The following is a 19,355-nucleotide window of genomic DNA, read 5'->3' as shown; positions in this document are numbered from 1 at the left end:
GAGGGAAGGTCCTAAGAGAAAATAATCCTGAGGCAAAGCACTGCATCTCACCCCTTCTGCACAACTGAGGGTAGCCAGCACCATAAAAAGGAAGCTGTCAGTGTCTAGTTGGTATGAAACATGGCAACAGTGCTCAAAGGTCTGTCTTTTTGTGGGGCACTGGGAGTGTTGCATCTCTTGCTCAAAATCTGCCCCAAAAATACCACCATTCTGTCTTCCAGGGACACAATTTGCTCTTTCTGAAATTCCAGCCAAAGGAGGTGTTGGCAATGTTGCACGTGCCTGGTAAGAGTATTCACCAAGGCCGTGGTCTTCCTTGGTTGTAAAATCCTTTTTGTCTGGGGAAAGACAAACCCACATAAATCCCAGGCTGGTTAAAGGAGCCTCTGCTTGAAAGCAGACCATTACCTTCATCCTGCAAGGGTCAGGAACATGTGCAGAGTGTGTTACAGCTGCACAACAGCACTTCATTTGTTTGCCTGATGAAGAGTGTGTTTGTGTGGGAATTTGGGACTCCGTATTTCCCTTCTCAGCAATGCAAGTATAGTAATTTATGGGCTGTGTAAAGCTCATACCTGTGGCGTTTTCTTTTCAAATGAAATGAGGTTTCAGAAGAAAGCGGCAGATACAGCTGCCTCTTGTAAGGCACCAGCCTTCCCAGGCACACTTAACAGCCCTCAGGGAGGAATTCTTGCACCTTGCTTTGCAGGACTAGCTAGGTTTGTAGCTCCACACAACTGTTAGAAAGGGGAATATTTGCAGTAATACAGTGTAGGTTTCCTCTCTATCAAGAAGAGCAAGCAGCTTAACAGCTAAGCATAACTCCCCTTCAGACTTCTTGTGAAATTTAGACATTTCAATGAAAGTGTGCTGTGAAGGCAAAGCAGCCATGCCACTTTGAGATTAGGGTTGGGGTGGAGAAAAAGAGGTCTGGAAGGGGAAAGAATCAGTAACAACTTGAAGCTCAAACTACTTGAAACAGGTCATCTCCTTGGCAACAGAAACCTGGGACAGCGAAGTGAGAAAGACAGCAGCAGAGATAATACTCTTTTCCAAAGAGTTTTATTAATAAACACCTGGAACATTCAAGAGTTACTGTGTGCCCCCTACTTCACATGGAAACACTGCTTTATTTGCCCTTCCATATCTTCCTCAACAATCTAAATGTCAGCCGAACTCCAGCTGTTGTCCCTCTTCCCTCCTTTCTTCCTATGTCATTTTCTGGCATAATTGCATGTTTACAATCCATATATGCAATTCCTATGTCACCAGTGAGCATCACAGGAGTTACTATACTAACACACCTCTGTTGTAGTCCAGATGCTTTGCCAGTTTCTCTGGGTCACAGGAAGAGGCTCCTGAACACTGTCACTGTATGATTTCTAATCAGATGCAGCATCACCAACTCCTCTCAATAAATAAATTTTATCTTATAACAGGTTCCAGTGTAGGTTTAGATTCTGAAGATAAAGAAAATCTTTTAACATTAAGATTGGCCCTTTACTGAAACAGCGAGATTGACAGGACTACAAATTTAAACAATTTAGAAAAGTAATACTCAAAGCAGAGGAAGATACAGTCCCTGGTTAGCTATGTCCTCCAGAGGGAAGCACAGAAGCGACGAAGGTACAGTCACTGTAAAGCCTACAGGCTGTGTGCAACAGACACATATACATTGTTCTGGAAAAGTGAGAGTATTAATCTAGGTCATAGTCAGCCTTGGTTTCCTCACCTGCTCTTACTGGAGGGGGCTTTCCTCAAGCTTCTTATGAATTTGTCATCTCAGGTCACAGAAAAATGACAAGACTACAGTACTATGAGCTTAGTTTTTTGTCTAAACTGCACTAAACTTCCTTAATATTGCAACAGAAAAAGATTAAAGATAATCTCACTGGGTAGTCAAACCTCACTCCCTTAGGTACTTGCAGAAGCTTAACATGAAATAAAAAAAAATAGCATGCTGTCAAGGTAAGTTATTTTACAAACACAAGTGTTTTCATTTAAATTCTAAGGCCTCCACATTCATTAGTGGATTAAATCCTTAAAACGGGGCTTAGTGAAAGGATAAAGCTCATTTGTTTCTACTTTTCAAACCCTGACATGGCAAGATGAGCATGATGACAACACTGGCTTCCTTCTTCCTCCCTTGAAGGCTACAGATTAAAGAGAGCTGAACAGCAAGTGTAACTCCAAACAAGTGCCTGAAATAATGGCTATCAACAGTATTTCTTCATCTTTCAATAGCATCTCGATTCAAAAGTTTTCTCTAAAATAAAAAACTGGTGAGTTCAGACACCAGGTGGCATTCCAAGACATTACAGCAGTCTGTCAGGGTCCTGATTAAAACTAAAGTCACATACAAGGGACAGGTGATCAGAAGGGTAATTGAATGAGGGCAGCCTGTTGGGCCCAATTTGCTCTTCAGTCAGCAAGCCCAGGGCTGAGTTTACATTCAAGGCATGCTGGGAATACCAGATATAATCCAGTGTGTGCTGGCACTCTCCAGAGGGCCGGATCTTCCAGGTGGTGTAGGGAGGCTCTGACTGTCCATCAGGGCTCAGCAGCTTGTATGCACTGTTTAAATTGAGGCTGGAGTTCAAAAACTCCCTGTAGACCTCCTCGGTCGGCTCTGCATTGAAGTCTCCGCAGACAATCACGGGGATCTTTGCTCCTTGGGTGATGTTCTTCAGGTTCTGGAGGAGGTCACAGCCCTGAGCAGAGCGGAACTTCTCCCATCCTGTGCGGGCTTTCAGGTGGGTGACAGCAATGCAGAGGAGTCTGCCAGTTTCATGGCACTTCAGTGTCTGAGCGATGGCCACCTGGTTGGTCTTCAGCTTCATGGCAGTCAGCCGGATGTTGGCACTGTTGATGAGCTCAAAGCGTGCCTTGAGGAAGAACATGGCACAGCCATCTGGCCCATTGTTATGCTCCACATCCAGGCATGGTGACCATGGCTTTGGGAAGAAAGTGCACTGGTAGCCCAGGCGGCTAAGGAGTGGCTCAAAGGTGTCAAAGTAGTGGTCAACTTCCTGAAGGCACAAGATGTCGGGCTTGTACGCAAGGATTTCCTCCAGAATGAGGCACTTCCTCTCCTCCCATTTCAGAGCTTCCATAGGGCACTGAACAAAGTTGTCTTTGCCTTCCCCGAGAGCTGGAATTAACAAGAAGGGGAGACAAAAAACCCAAAAGTTATCAATAGCTGAAAGAAGCCGGTCATCCTCTAGGATTTATCAGTTTACATGCAGGTCATGGGTTTTTCAGGAGTAGCTGATGACTTTAAGGATACCAGATTTGCTAATGGATGTGAAAACCCCTTCACAAGTCACTGGAGTCACTCAAAAAAAATTAAGTTACTTTTACAGACAGAAGATATATTAAAGACATTCTCTCTCTCTCTGCCCGCAACACAAAGGCAAGTACTTCCACATGTGGCTGCTGCAGCTTAAGCCAAAATAAAACTAAATGGGTTAGAAGTGACTTAACCTCAGAAGGCTAAGGCAGTCCCTATGAGGGAAATTTCCCACACCAAAAGATTTTAAAGTGAGGCTGCTGCCTCACCTTACAGCCATGATTCAAAACTACCTGTTAAAATTATTTTTAAGCATTAAGAATAGCCTCCATAATAGATCTGAATTTCTGGATAGTTCACCAGTAAGGTAATCAGAAACTGAATAGAAACTTTACATATGAAACTTAGGAAAAGAATGAGTCTTCTCATAACAACCATCTAAAACTGATGGGTCATAGCTTTTAGAATTCAGTTAAGACAGGAATTCAAGGCTACCTTTGGCATCAGAATTGCAAGGAGAGACCTTTTTTCCCTTTCCTGTGGGAAAGCCACCATTTCAAGTGCTCAGAATATTCCCCTTGGCCCTCAGTCAGTTGTATCTCATGTAGTTCACTCCTCCTGCTTTGCTCTGACAGGGTTTTCATTGCTACATTTGGTGTCAGGGTGATACTTTGAGTTCACAAGCATCTCCTACCTTGGGCAAGGATGTTCCACTGCATGACCCGGATGGGGCGGTGGTTACTGGCAGTATTTTTCTTCAGGTTCACGAATTTCCTCTGAAATCGGGGTGGCCGCTTCTGCAGAACAATCTGACATTCCTCCAGCAAATCCTTGGGGTCTATAGGATCCAGCCGTGCTGAGTCCAGCTGCTCCAGGCAGTCCTGGTGCTGGGATACGGCACCACTGCTCAGCGTCTTGGCGAGCACACTGTAGAGCCGGCTGGTGCTGTTTCCCATGGAACACACTGCAAGGGAAAAACTGGTGTTAGAGATGGTCCACCACAACTCTTATCATTTGGGTACTTTGCTGCAGTGCCAGCCATTGGTGGTTTGTGCAGGAGCCTGTTCCTGAGTCTGAGACAAAATAAGAAGGATGCAGAGATAACATTAGTCCTGTCCAGTCTCATATTCTGCCTGCAAACAGCCTGGTTTAAGATATCATGCTTCTGTCTTCTAAGGTAATAAAGAAGTCTTTCAACCAGAATAGCAGGGCTAAGATTAATTCTTCATATGTTGTAGAAATACAATAAAGCACACTCTTCCACTGCTCACAGAGGAGAAAGCCCAGCAGACGGACAAATGCTGTCTGTTCCTTATTTCATGTACAGCCTTTGCATCTGATGGAGATGGCACTCTGTATGGCCTGGTACCCTGTGTCCATCTGGGATGCCTCCTGTGCTGGTTCTGCATTAATTGACATTTGGGGAGGAGGGAAGAAGCCACACAAAGAAATTTTTCTCGGAGGGGCTGCTAGGAGCTTCCTCTGTGCCTAGCAAAAACCAATAGTTGGCTAGCTCTGAGCATTGACAACCTATTAAACCATTTAAAAAGCTAGATCTGCCTCTGTGAGATTCACATTTTTTAAGGAGGGGCAAGCCCAGAAAACCTCCCTCTTGGCTTCCGGCTTTTTAAGAGGTAACTGGGTGCCAGCTGGACTGCCCCCACATGGCCAGGCCAGCCCCATGTGGCCTGGCTGAGATTTTCTGCCCCCTGAGAGGTGGTGAGCAGGCTGCTGAGCCTCTCACAGGGGAGTCCACCAGGCCCTATCCCACAGGCGTCTGGGGCCCTTCCCAGCAAAGCCCACCAGTCCTCTTTCCAGAAGCACTGCTGGGCCATGCTGGCCAGAGGCTGTACCAGTGCTGGGAGCAGCCCCGAGGCCAGAAGTGGACAGGGGCTGGAGTGGCCACCACTGGCCCGGTCCAGGAGCAGCCATGTGGCAGGGACTGAAGGGCTAAAAATTGGTGCAACCAGGACAATGGCACGCTGCCACTGCTGCCTCAGCATGGCTTGCATGAACTTTGTTTAGCCGCTTTTAGCCAGCCATGCAGGAGACAGAAAGACAAAAACAGAAGCAGCAGCTTTTCTTGTTTTCAGCGCTTGGCCAAAAGTGGAGTGAGTGGAGCTGGTGGCCAGCATGGCTCACACAGTGTCGGTGGAGACCATGAGACTAGCAGCAAGAGGCACAGCAAGCAATCTCCCCGATGCACAGCCTGGATGAGATCAACCTTTCAGCACTGCAGAACTCTATAAAAACTGTTTCAATTGACAAAGCTTGAGAGCAAATCAACCTATGAAGACAAATTTTCTCCCAAATCAGGCAAAGGAAAGGGTGAAGACGTGTAAGGAAAAAAACATGGAACACTGAGGTCACTAAAGAAGGAGTGAAATTCTAGTTAGGAGGGGACTGAGGAGATGCCTTGGTCTTGAGCTGAAATTCTATTTGTAAGCCTATGGTGAAGATACATTTTTGATATATCAGACTTAGTTTTTTCCCTGTAATTCATGAAGCGCATGGGGGGATGCAGCATTCACCCACAGCCCATGAGTAAAGGGCACTTGTGTGTCGCCCTGAAAACTCAGCTTTTGGAGCTTGTTGACATAATTTCTAAAGACTTTCCCAGGACAGTAACTGTAAACATAGATATGTATACATTCTTTCTGATACACGTCTTTTGATGGACATGTCTCACCGCCAGTGCGGTTGGGAAAGTGTTATCCTGACCATCCAATCCCTGGCCGTGGTCAGAAACCTATAAATTGTGAGAGAAGAAATAAAGTCTCTCTTTCCTTCATCATACCTTGAGCAGCGTCTGTGTGACTTATTTCGTGTCCAACAACGACACTCGTGCTGGAGCGTGTGCATACTGAAAAGCTGTAATCTAATGAGAAGCTTGAACAGAGAGAGATGAGAAACTCTGCCCCAGGGATAGAAGAAGAAAAGCTTCTGTTCACAGAGATAAAAGAAGAGACTTTTGTTTTCTTATAGTAGAGCAGCTCATCCTTAAAATAGTTCCTCAGAAGTTGACATGGCCCATGAAAGCAGCTTTGGGAAAGCTGCAAGGCATGGGAGGGACTTTCACCCTGCAAACAGATTTTTCTTTTCCTGCGTGGCTGATTCGCTGTGACACTGAAGCCACAAGAGAACTGTTTCCTGTGGGGAAGTCTCCATGGCATGCTGAGAGAAACTCCTCTCCCTGCAAGAACTGATGAAAGACTATTGTAGAAGTGGTAGCTGAAAATCTCGGGTTTTGTCTCTACATTGTCCATGGGAAAGAAAAGAGGTTGTGAGGAAGGGAGGAGAAGTGTTCAGAAGGTTTTATTCTAATTATTCTTTCAGTTCTGTTAATAAAGTTTTCTTTATACCTTTTTTAAGTTTTGAGCCTGCTTTGTCTTCCTTCTAATCCATATCTCACAGCAGGAAATGAGTAAATCTAGTAGGCGCACTGGTGATTTTAGCCAGTGCTAAACCCACTACATTATTTGGTGTATTGGCTGGGAAACTCAAATTGGGGAACCTAAACCATGACACCTCCAGGCTGCAGACTCCAGCCTGTAGGACAGCCAGCAGGGTGACTCATTTCCTCAGGTTAGTATTTAATAGGAATCTCTGATCACAATTTCATTTATCCCCAAAGCATTAAGGCTGTCATAAGCATGAAGCAGCCAGATGCTTCTGCTGACTTAGACCTCAGGATGTGGAGTGGAGAAGGTGGTGTTTCCCAACTCCATATCCCTGTTCATTCCTCGTCACCCTCCTTTTTCCCTTTATCTCCTCACTCTTTTGCACTGTGCCCCCAGCTTGAGAGTTTCCAGCACTCCCTGCAGTCCTCCCTGGACCCCAGCCATCTCCTGTTCCTTTGGCCTTCTTACTCACATGACCTGCACACAAGCTGTTGTCCCCAGCTCTCCCTGCTAATGCAGCTGGTCCTCACCCAGCCCTGTGTCTCTTACAGGGAGGTCCCCTCATCCCACATGGGCTGCTACAGGATGGGGATGCAGGTGTGTCCCTGCTCTGTTTTGCTGTGAGGTGCTCCCTGACCAGGGAGGCAAGCATTGTTAAAGTGAGAGGTGTGGCTTTAAAGCCCGGAAGAGTGAATTCCATCCTCTGACTCAGGGGATGGGCCCTGAGAGCCTGGGAAGAATTGCTCCATGCTGGACCCCTCATGGGGTGACAGGGCTTTGCTCCAAACACAGACAGGAAGGGCAGTGCTTGCACCACAGCAACTTGCATAAGAGGCAATGTTGACTGAGTTTTGTTGTTGTCTCGACTTACTTATTTACTCTGAATGCCTTTTGCAAAAGGAAACTTAAGAAAAAGAACTTCAGAGTTGCACTGCTGTTGGCCCACAGTGGTTTTAAAGTTTATTTGTACATCTGATTTACTTAAAAAAGGAAGAGGATGAAATCTTGTCATCTTGTGCTCAGATCTTGCAGAAGATTTTGGGTGCTATCCAACACACCTGAACGTTAAGACTGAACTACAGCACTACCAATTTTAAGAGCTGGTGACAGACTAGACAGGCTAGAAGGGCAGGAAGGAAGATGGACACCCTTACAGGAGGAAAAGAAAGACTGCAGTATAAGCCTCTCGTTGTCCTTGTAGTTAGGAAAATGACATTTAAAAGACATTAAAAACTACTTGCTTTAAGGTGTGTTTTGTCTGTGTAAGTCCATGGAACAGTTCCAAGAAAGCTGTGAAATGGGAATTTAGATTAGATATAGGATGTTGTTCTCATCTCTGTCCTTTTAGTTAAAGTACTAGGAGTTCCTCAAACTGAGATGTGATCTTGAGCTCACACACATGAATGTCTTTCCAGGAAAGTGTAGTGTTTCAGTTTCTGAAGTCTTTCTCAATTCACAAGTCTTCTCAAGAAGCCAAGTACTGCTGAAGTAGAAGTGGCATTTAATAGGGAAAACATAAAATCCCTAAGCAGTACCCTGACACAGCTGGGAGGGAAGAGGTAGCAGGAATGAAGGCATGCTCTGTGCTGGATACAGAAGGGTGCAGTTTACACACAACCAGGCTGCCAGGCAGCCATGCAGAAACCCAAAGAAATCAATACAGCTTTTAATAGATGCTCCACACCACAAGAAACCACTCACCTATTTTTAGGACAGGTACAACCCGTAGCTAAGTGCTGCAACTAGAGATAAGTACACAGTGTTTTCTGCTGCCAGCAGCTGAGTACAGTCCCTGCCATGCCATGGATGAACATGGTTCATGTGGGGGTCTCCAAAAGAATACTGGGAAATTACTACCCTCCAAGAAGCCATTAGCAAGCTCTTATGCTGCTTGTGGCTCGACCTTAGTCAGAGGGATGATGTTGAAAGGGACAAGGTAGGTCTAACACAGCTGGAGTCTGTTGGCAAAGCCCTGAGCAGCTTACAGCTGTTAGAGCAGGATCAAGGCTAAATTCAGCCTCCACCTGCCAAGCTGCAAACAAAGCCAGAGTTTTGTCTAAATCTCATTACCCCTGGGACCATGGTGTATCCAGCTCTTTGTGGGGCATAAAGCATAGACTAACCTCAACTATGGCCTGGAACTGATCTGACAGCTTTTAAAGTCAGTCATGACTCAGGAAGGAAAAAGAGCTTCAGTATTCCTTTGAGGAGACAGAGAAGACTGTGTGAGAGGGTCTGGGACTGTAAATTAAGAACTTTCAGTCCTGGTATAGGTGTCTAGGAAGTTTTTGGTTGAAGGAGGGGGGTCCTTTGGAAGATTCCAGCTTAAGATGACTGTTTATCTGCACAAGTTCATTGTACCCAAAGTGCTGAAATAATGACAACACAGACTGAGGTGTTCTGCAGAACAGGGGCCAGACCAATAACCTGAACATGAAAACTCCAAACACAAAATCCATTTTGTTATTTCTGCAATGCTGAACCATGTCCACAGCAGTCCAGCTGTACAACACAAGTACAAGGTCACCACTGAAATCTTACAGTGCGAATTATGTGACCTGTAACTTGCTGGAATAAGGTGTGCTGCCAGTGCTGTGACACTGTGGTGCTGGTGCAGACAGAGGCACAAGCAGACTCCTGAGCTAGAACTGTAGTTGTGGGTAGCAAACATGAAAGTGATTTTCTTCATGTGATGTAACAGGGAACTCAGCAATTACTATCCAAGGTGCTTAAAATCAAAAAGTTGCTTCCTCTCAGCAAAGGTGGTACCTCAGCATAATAAGAGCAAGGGAAGAATTCAAACTGTGAATTAAATGTAAGAACAGGGTGTAACGTTCGAAGATTTATTGTATCATGCAGCAGAGATGAACTTCTAGGATCTCAGGCAATGAGCCATAGGAGACTTTACTTTAAGGACTTTGCTTCAGAGACGAGAGCTGCAGAAGGGTATTGCGCCCTGACCTTTTAGGTAAGGCAAAGAACATTCTCATTTCCCTTCCTTTCAGGTCATACCTCCCAGCACCAGTTTCAGCCAGAAGTCCTACCCTATTTACCACAAGGCTTTCCCTGCCAGGTGAATGGCTCCACACACCTGCAGTCTGGAGTTGCATCAGCCTCCACAGCCTCAGAAGCTGGCAGCAGCTAGAGATGCCGTCCCTGTAACCCCAGTCATAGGAAAAACTTGACAGGCGCCATCTCCACGTAACAAAATCTGTGCTACCAAGGTATCATACTACATGTGCAACCTTGTCTGAGACAGCAATGAGAGTATGTCAGAGTAGGACAGAAGCTGCCTGTTCTCAACAGGCAACATCAGAAAGAAGAGAAAACCCCAAATTCTGCCTCCAGTAATAGAGAATCAGTGTTTGGCACAAGCTCTGGAAACCTTTATCTTCATGAGGGCTTTATTAATCATGAGCTTGATTCTGTCATCACTCTGATGCATATGCTCCTCTTCCCTGTAGTGCCATGAAGTTTCAATCCTCCCACATGGCATCCTGGCCTAGCTTCAACAGGAGGAATGTCCCAGCCTGGCTTTTAAACTCCTCCTGCAACAGCAGCAACAGGGAATGAACTCACTTCACCCCAAGCCCAACTGAAGGCAGTATGGCAAAGTGGATCTCCTGCATGCCAGGTATGTAATACAGCCTCAAACATATTGCCCAGAGAAGCTGTGGTTGCTCTATCGCTGGAAGTGTCCAAGTTCAGCTTCGATAGGGTTTTAAGCAACCTGGTCTAGTGAGAGGTGTCCCTTCCCATTGAGGGAGGGCTGGAACCAGATGACCTTTAAAGACTCTTCCAACCCAAACCATTCAATGATGAATAGTTGGGCTTATCACCGCTCCCACCAGCAACTGTCTGGAGCAATGGTGGCTGCTGCCCTGATGCTGCAGCTTTCAGCAGAAATGGTTCTGGGTGAGCATTCTAAGCCATGGCCAAAGTCAACAAAGCTGGTTTATGGCTGGATCTGACAGCAGGGGTGTGGTGGGTATGTCACTGCCCTGATCCAGGTCTGGCCGTGGTTAGAGTGCAGGGTGTGGGGCGCATGCCCAAGGTGGTGTCCACACAGGTTATATGGGCACTTTCCAAGTCTCATGTGGGAAATGAAGAACGGGGTATAATATTTAATGGTACAGGCCAATGACTGTACTGGTAACTACTGCTGCCTGCCAAGAGAGTAAGCTGGGGTGTTCCCACACACTGTCTTGAATGAAAAGACCCCGCTGTGAGTCAAGCTCATCCTACACAAGGTGCAACGCTAAAAGAGGCCAGCTCAGTTATCAGCATGCTCCCGACAGCGGCATATGGACACTGACCCTCTGGCTCACGAGACAGGTCATCCCACCGATACCTGGGTTTACTCCAACCAGCCAGCCTACATGCGGGCGCAGAGGGTGCCCTATCCCTCAGATGGAGGACACCGAGCCAGAAACGCCCGAAGCTCCAGCAGGCTGTGCGGCAGCGCCTGTCGCGATGCTGCGGGATGTTGCCCGCTCACACCGGGTTGGCGAACTCCACGGCCGCTGCCTTAGAGCCCAAGGGCCGGTCCAGTCCCGGAGAGGTGGCTGGCGAAGGAACGAGGAACACGATGTGGACAGGACAGTCCAGATCCTGCTCCAAGAGCAGCAGCCCAGCACCAGTCGCCCGGCTGTAACCCTGCGCGGTTGCCGGGGCGGCTACGCACCCTCCTTGGTCAGTACCCACCTGTACGGGGCGGCGTCCCCGGGGCAGGCGGGCCGCCCGCTGCTACCCGCGGGGCGGCGTGGCCGGGTGACGGCGGGTAGGAGCGGGGCCGCGGCAGCGGCAGGAGAGAGGCCGAGGCGGCAGCGGGAGCGCAGCAGAGGGCGGGGAGGGCCGAGCAGAAGCAGCGCGCGGAACTCTGGTACATGCTCCCGGCTGGACGGAGCAGGACCGGCAGGGATCGGGTGAGACCGGGAGGAACCAGGGCGCACCTCCTCCCTCCCCCACCCCGCGACCACGCTTATAGAGGCGACGGCGCCTCGCGCAGCGCACACATCGGACACTACCACCTTCACTAGAGAAGGAGAGAAAAAGTACAAACAAACTCTCCCGGCACCGTCGCCCGCACACCGAGATCGCTCGCAAATACCGGCAGGGCAGTGCTTTCCGCGACTGTCCCGCGGCTTACGCTGCCGGAGGACGCTGCGGTAGGAAGAACGCGCCCCGCGGGCGCTCCCGCCTCCCCTATCCCGCCGCGGAGTGGTTTGGCCCGGAGGAGGTTTCCCGCCGGTGATGTCAGCAAGGGGCGCCCTTTGATCCCGCGGACGTCAAGGCACAGTGGCCGCACAGCCCCACCGGGAATTGCGGGGCTCGGCACACGTGCGAGCCCATATGCAGCCGCACAGGTCTTTGTACCGCTAGAGAGAGTCACTGGGCTGCCTCGCTGAGACGGGCGCCTCGTCCTCCCCACAGGCGCCACGTCCCCAGGACCACGTCGAGAGAAGGACATTTACCCACACGTGCCATCCCCGGTGGGAGGAGCTTGCGAGGCGCTGGGCTGGAGGGAGAGCAATGGAGCAATCCCCGATAAGGGGGTCCGGGCCCCAGAGCAGGGAGCTGGGGGTGTCTCTGCTGGGTGCTCTTGTTTCTTGTTCCCCCTGCTTCCCGTGTCCTCTTCGCTCCATTGCCTTGTGTCAGGCCAGGGAGGCCAGGGGCAGCTCGAAATTCCTGTGCTGAAGGTGTCTGCAGCTAGTCTGAAGAGGTTTCCTTCTGAAAAGGTGACCTTTTGTTTTTTCCCAGAAATATTTGATTTTTTATGTGTTTGATAAATTACCAAGGGGGTCTAGGGGAGGCAGATGACTTCTGTGAGGGATGCTGCTGCAGGAACTAGGACAAGCTGGCAGCATGGCATTAGACCTGGGTCTGCTTAAATGCCCCCCAGGCTCATCCCTCTTTTTCTCAGGCTTTACCTTGCAAGGAATATAGCATTAGGGGACAGCTGCTGATCCCTGTTGGTGTTCCAGTGCTTGCTGTCAAGGTTTTTTTTTCCAGCTTGCTGTCTACTGGGCTTAGGATGATTATAGCCATGCTCTGGAGACAAGAGAGGATAGTAGAATCATTTAAGCGGGAAAAGACCTCCAGGATCATCAGGGTGGAAAGTTTTGTTTGGGTGCTGGGGATGTCCTTTTCTTGGTGGGGTCCCATACCCCAGCAGCCCGCTGCACCAACTATACAACACAATGGGAGACACTCAGGAAAGGGGGCATTGGGGAGGCTGAGGATGCTTCTAGTCCTGTCACATTAACCACATGGAACCAATATCACACCTCTCCAACTGCCAGACAGTTCAAGAACTGATCAATATGAATGGTGATCTCAAAAGTATGGTGCAAGCATTAAAAAAGACCATTCCAGAGCAACCTCAGGCAAGTTGTCTCAGTTCAGCAACATCACAGGCTGGGCTCCACTGCTGAGCAGAAGTCAGGTTTTGGAGAGGATCTTACCTCTGTTCTTTGTGCTGTCAGGATGAATTACCTGCAGGCTGCCTGTGTGGGTGACATGTGACCTTGTTCTAAGCTGTAAGCAAAGAGGATTTCACAACCTCCCTGAGTTCCCAGAAAGCTCTTGTCTGTTTTGGTTTTGGTCACATATGTAGGCCCTGGGTACAGGGGAAAGGGAGTTTGGACCTCTCCAGGGACAATATCAGCCTCCAGGGCTGGAAGCAAATGCAAGGTGCTGTCAGAAAGATGAGACTCGTCTTTTCTACTGGCATGTCATAAGATCTCTGACTTTCTAGGTGCTTATCTTCCCTAAGCATAACAGCTGATCCTGCTTTCCCCAGTGCAGGAAGTACATCTTGACTTGGGCAACACTGGTTTATCCCTGTCCTTGTTCTAGCAGTCTTAAAATCTTGCAGACTTGTTTTTCATGGGCCTGGTCTTTATTTTCCCCTATAAAAAATAAACATGCTTCTTTCACATCATGTCTTCTAAATGTTTTCTTACTGCTCTCTCCTCAAGCCTCTCCTTGCCCCAGCTCTTCCCCACTGTCTCCTGCATACAGCTTGTTGTGCATGAACCTCTGTAATCAGCTTTTTCTCCCCTTTTCAGAAGACCAGATTCTTCTGTAACGAAAGAGTGGTTGGTGATCCAAGGAATCCATGAGCTGTCCCAATGGCCCTGCCATTTCTGGCAGGATTTGGCAAAGAAAATCCCTGACAGTAGGGCCAAGGGGATAGGTAGCCTGGGTTTTGCTGCTGACAGATTAGAAACTTGGTGACAAGGAAGCTGCTGGCTTTGTGTCCTGCTCAGGAAATGAGGCATCTGGGCCCCTCTCTGAGCTTCAGATCCTCAGCTCCTGTCAGGCATTTTCTGACATTCAGGTGTCATTCCTTATGGCTCTTTTTTCTGCCCTCCTGCCCTGTGGAAAAAAACTTGGGTTTTCCCTAGAGCTGGCTGCTCATCCTCCTCACCTCCCATTCCAGCCGATTTCTTGGAGCTGCTCACCACCTAGTGAGCTTAGAAGTACTTAAGTAACTAATGAATGGGAGTGCAATATGTTTGTTATTTTCAGGGAGTTTGGTTTAGGCCAAACCACCTCTTCATGTAATCTCCAAAGAGGAAAGACAGAAGGTTTCCTGCTTCTTGCTGTACTGCATGTGCTTCTCTGTGCTCTTTTGAGTGTTGGCTTTACTTAGCCAGGTGTGCCCATGCTTGCATGACTATTGTGGTGGCCAACAGCTGACCTGAAGGCCTCACAGTTATAATGAATTCCAATTTTATAACTAAAAGGTAACTAATTATATAAGTACCTTGACCAGTAGATTATGTAACCTGACCTACACTGAAGAGCAGGCCCAGGCCATTGGGGACACGGGCTGCTACTGGCTGGTTGGCTGGGTGGCAACTGGTTCAGCCAATGGAGATCAACTGCGCACACCTTTAAATCTATATAAGGAAAAGAGCGCTCAATAAAAGTTGGCTGCTGTGCATGAGCTTTGGTGTGTTTATGTTGTGTCCCTGTCTTCAACATCAAAGCAACACATGACAATAAAAAAGGCATTTGTAAAAGAAAAATAAGTCCCTAATGAAGCTATTTTCCACACATACTGCTCTGTTCCCAGGACTGGGAAGAGAGGTGAGGTAGCTCCAAAATGTGAATCAGTGTTTACTTGGCATTCCTTGGGGTGATTCAAAAGCCCTACTAGCCTTCTATGGAAAGTAAAATCCTTCTGAAAATACACAGAACATATGATTAATTTTAGGTGCATGTGACTTAGTGGAAAGAGAGAAGTTTCTTCAGGAATTGATCACAGCTATCCCATGTGCATCTGACTGATGTTTCCACAGGCTGGGAACCGTAAGCAAACGGAGATGGAGATGGAGATGGAGATGGAGATGGAGATGGAGATGGAGATGGAGATGGAGATGGAGATGGAGATGGAGAGAAGGGGTCTAGGTGAAAGGGTGCATAGGCTGTGAGAAATGCTTTTTTCTTAGTTTTTTTGACCTGATCTTACCCTGGAAATGCTGATGTTTTAAATATCCTGCCTGGACTGTTAATCCTTTTCCAATGCTGTGGAAATGTTCAGGACCACCAGGCTGTTGTTACTAAAATATATAGCTTTGACTGAAGTTTTTCCAGCATCTAATAAAAGCAATTATTTCCTCAAACTCCCTTTCCTTGGGATTAGTAATTAGCTGAGGATAATGATCCTTACACCTCCTTAGTCATTTCCTCCCAAGTGGTCATCCCTGTGTCAAGAAGGCATTTGTGCTGTGTTTGGTACTGCCAACACTAACTCTACTAACTCTACTCAACACAACTCTAAGTGCCAACATTTTCAGCTTGGAAAAGTATGTTCTGAAGCTACCATCTCTGTGGAAATGGACAGCAATCACTAGAGTGTCACAGTGGATTAGCAGAAGAAAATCTGTGGCAGTTTGATTCTGTGCGGCACAGATGTCTATGAGCATGGTGGGTTTGAACTTCCTGGTGCACACACATCCCAACACCTGATTTCTCCCATGAGCAATGCCATCACCCAGAGTGCTGGATGCTTTCCTGTGGAATGCCTTGTGGCCCCCAGGATGCCCTTTTCCCCTGTCAAGTCACCAGGAGCTCTTCACTTCCCCACCATCAATCTGCTGTGGGGCCTCTTCCCTTTCTGGGCAGCAGGCTGGGAGTGCTTGCCTGCTCTCCCCTTCTTGCCTCACCTTGATTTTGGGCACCTGGGAAGTAGCAGTGAGCCAGGACTAGTGGCAAACATGGGGATCGTGGTAAGTTTGCGGGAGGCTGCCCTGAAACAAGTTCACCTGAAGTAGGGCAGAGATTTAGGTGTTTAAAACAGGTGGCATTGCCATAGATAGCTGAGATAGCTTTCCGAAACTCTCAGCTCTCATTTGTCAAGCATTTCAGTCACTAAGGCATTTCACAAAGTGAAGCTCTGCCACTTGAACCCAGTATCTGTCTTGTTGAGAAATGAGTAGCGGCAAGTCTGGGTAGCAGATGGTAGAGTGTTCCAGGCAGTTAAGGAAGAGGTAATGATAGTGACACTTCTGACATCTTTTTAAAGAAACATGCACACCACTTCATCTCAGATATGAATATACAGTACAGTGGGGATGATTAAATAGAGTACTTTGTATTTAGAAACAAGACTTCTACATGAGGCAGCCAGACTTTGTCTTTACTTGCTCAGTACCTCTCTGAATCTACTTTCTGTCACTTCATAATGTTTTCAATACTTATTCATGCTCCAAGGACCTGCTACATGCCTTTTTTAGGCAAAGCCATTTTATTTTCCTTCTCTGTGTGTTAGTGACTTGGAAGGGAACCAGTGACTAGCTCTCCTTGGAGCCAGTGCAACTACTTGCGCTGCAATGCTCACCTGTATCTGGACAAGAGGAGAATCATTGATTTCTATTTAGCACATTTAGCAAACATTTCCATTCAGCCATTAGTCTGCCTTTTGAGACACAGAAATGGACACGTTTTCCATTTAGGATGTTATTGTGACACGGCTGTAGCTTTTGAGCAGCTGTCAGATGGTGACATGATTTTCAGGGGTCCTTACAAAGGTCAGGTCTGGCAGGGCTACCATTTCCTGACTTGCTGGAAAGACCTGGAACACTTTGTGATGCATGAGTGGTTCACCTGCTTCTGCTCAGAGCCTGAGGCAAATGGGAGGCTAGTGGAGTGAGCACCATTGAAAAGACTGGGATTTGCACAATCTTTCCAGAGCTCAAATCAGTGGAGGTGCTGCCTCTGTGGAATGTTTGGTGGTGAGGCACTTCCTGGCACATAGGCATATAGAGGCAACAGGAGTGAGTCTAAGGCTGTGCAGTAGCATCATTCATTGTCATTGGTCCTCCCTGGTGCCCCTTCAGAGGTGATCTACAAGTGCTGCTCTCTGACACATGCTCCAAGGGGCTGAAGATCCATCTTCCTTCCCAAGGAGTGCTTTGAGATATCTTAGGCTAAGATAAGGACAGTCCTCTTGACATAAGCATCATTTTTCTTTCATTACTACTGTCTGGGCTCCTGTTGAAAAGCAAAGTGATGGAGAACTGTGGTCTGACATAGGGATGCCAAGGATCCTCGGCTGGGCACTGCAATCCTCATGTAAAATGATGCTAGTTTTCATCTCTGGAAGTAAATGCAGCTTCCATTTTTCATGCTCTCTTACCCTGATTTCATGGTACCTTGGTGCCTCGATAAAGAAACCTGCCAGTCATCAGTTTCCAGGCAATAAATTTGTAATTGAAGAGGGACTGTCACCGTGGAGCTGGCAGCCAAGCCCAGGACTGTACTTTCTGCCAGGGGTGTGCTCAATGGAGGCACGCTGGTTGGGCTGCCGGGAGGCAGGACTTCAGGCAGCTCCCACCTCCTGGTGGCCATCCAGCCCTGGCCATAATCCAGCTGTGTCTGCGTCACTGCCCCTGCTGATTGTGCAAGTGCCCCTTTTGCCAGAGTGACCTGCAATGGCTTTTGTAACCCCACTGGCAGAACTCTGGGGGGCTTTGCCCTCTACCCCACCTTGACCCTGGCTTTCCCCAGTGGCTTTGCTCAGCTTGGACCAGCCTCAGCAGGAGTCAGGAAGCCTGAAATTCAGGCTGGGACACACAAAATTGGAAACTTCCTTTTGGGCATCTTGGTTGAGTTTTGGGCTTCTTGTGTGATCTGCAGCCACCCTGACCTTAGGGCACCAGGTTGCAAGTGGCTGAGCAGCCCCTGACTGTTACCGCTGAAGATAAATAGATCACACGGACACAGGTCGAGGTGTGGTGAAAGGAAGAGCAGAGTTTATTTTTCCTCCCAGGATTTATAGGCTTCTGACCACGGCCAGGGATTGGATGGTCAGGATAACACTTTCTCACTGCACTGGCCGTGAGAGATGCCCATCACAAGACGCGTAACAGAAAGAATGTACACATATTTATGTTTATAGTTACTGTCCTGGGAAAGTCCTTAGAAAACCATGTCAGCAAGCTCAGAAGCTGAGTTTTCAGGGCGACACCTGACCCCTTTGCCCTGGTCCAGGCAGTGAGATGGCAAAGCTTAAGGTTTTGCTAACTCCCAGCCACAAAGACAAGGGTTGAGAACTGGCCACTTCCCAGGTGGCTCACTGAGCTGTGTCCTCTCCCCAGCTGTGTGCCAGAGGGGCTGCTTTGCTGAGGTAATATAAACAAGTCATGGCAAAGGCCACCTGGCTGTGCCTAGGTTTATCACCCTGCAAAAATGATCTGCTTGTTCAATAGCAAATTCCTCTGCAAATTCACAATGTGAATTGCAAAGATTTAATTATTAATCGATTCTTGTCTTTCCAGGGCAGCTTCAGGAGACATGGAAAGGTTCTCTTCCCTCCACGGGTACACCCTGGAGTTTGGGTGAATCTGCTGTTTTCCTCAGAGAACAGCTGTACTTTCTGCCTCTATTGTGTTCTAGTTTCTTTTTTTGAAAGAAGTTCTAGTTTCACCTCTGTCCCAAGGATATCAGGGGATTGATTAGGGTTCTCCCTAACAGACTTTCAGTAGCTCTAAGTCCAGAAGACAGTCTGCAGTGGAAGTCCAACTGGGAGCTGATCCCTGCAGGGTGAAAGCATTGCTCTGCTTGGCATGGCATGCTGCCCCTCTTCAAGGAGCTGTCAGGGCTGTCTTCTGATTTCCTTCACTGCCATGTGTCAGTCTCCCCCAACTTCTCTTCAGCCTGTTTTGTGCTTTACTGCTCTGGGGTTCAGTGTGTCACCATAGCTCACACCTGGCTTTTGGAGCATGTGCCACCGCCATCTCCTGCTCCTGGGTGTATGGCATGGAGCAGGGAGCCCATGACTGGCTCTGACTGATGCCAGAGAAGTGCTCCAAGGCAGGAATAGTCTGAAGAAATACTGGTTTTATTATCTCTTGGCTGTTTGGTGAGTTGCCCAGGACCCTTCTGAGATCCTGCTGAAATTGTTTAAATGATATTTCATCCTTGGCCTCTTGACATAAGGTAGGGATGCACTCAGTGACAGACAAGGTGAGGGCAGTGAAAGAGTCATGCAATAGATCCACAAATGTGATATTCTAAAAAACCCAAAGATAATTCTGGGATAATTTCAGTATTTCTGTCTGTTGGATGGACAAGGGCAGTTTTGAATAACATCCTTTGCAAGGAAACAGAGACTGCCCTATGAAGGACGCTTCACCTCAGGAAATTAGGACCTT

At 47.8% G+C, this 19,355-nt stretch overlaps 1 protein-coding gene across 3 annotated transcripts; it reads right to left on the bottom strand.

The window, feature by feature from the left end:
* Nucleotides 1-1,046: 1,046 nt before the first annotated feature.
* Nucleotides 1,047-11,779, bottom strand: NOCT (nocturnin). 3 transcript variants are annotated; one of them, XM_058837611.1, is made up of 3 exons: nucleotides 11,395-11,779; nucleotides 3,984-4,253; nucleotides 1,047-3,151 (listed from the first exon to the last, which is right to left on the bottom strand). In XM_058837611.1, exons 1-3 carry the CDS (start codon nucleotides 11,576-11,578, stop codon nucleotides 2,316-2,318), a joined length of 1,290 nt encoding a protein of 429 aa, XP_058693594.1. In that variant the 5' UTR covers nucleotides 11,579-11,779; the 3' UTR covers nucleotides 1,047-2,315. The 3 variants fall into 3 exon arrangements, with proteins under 3 accessions (XP_058693594.1, XP_058693595.1, XP_058693596.1); XM_058837612.1 differs by lacking the exon at nucleotides 11,395-11,779 and adding an exon at nucleotides 11,007-11,306; XM_058837613.1 differs by lacking the exon at nucleotides 11,395-11,779 and adding an exon at nucleotides 11,042-11,306.
* Nucleotides 11,780-19,355: the final 7,576 nt, after the last annotated feature.

This window comes from Poecile atricapillus, chromosome 4, assembly GCF_030490865.1.
Source record: "Poecile atricapillus isolate bPoeAtr1 chromosome 4, bPoeAtr1.hap1, whole genome shotgun sequence".
In the NCBI taxonomy this organism is placed as follows: Eukaryota; Metazoa; Chordata; class Aves; order Passeriformes; family Paridae; genus Poecile; species Poecile atricapillus.
Note: the sequence above shows the minus strand (reverse complement) of the source record. Positions and strands in the feature narration are given on the sequence as shown.

What these genes read in the sequence shown, in the direction of transcription:
- NOCT (XM_058837611.1), bottom strand. Translation starts at nt 11,578, where the DNA reads ATGTACCAGAGTTCCGCGCGCTGCTTCTGCTCGGCCCTCCCCGCCCTC. An exon ending in GGGGACGCCGCCCCGTACAG is followed by an intron (nt 4,254 to 11,394) that starts GTGGGTACTGAC and finishes TTTCCCTTGCAG; the next exon opens with TGTGTTCCATGGGAAACAGC. An exon ending in GTGGAACATCCTTGCCCAAG is followed by an intron (nt 3,152 to 3,983) that starts GTAGGAGATGCT and finishes TGTTAATTCCAG; the next exon opens with CTCTCGGGGAAGGCAAAGAC.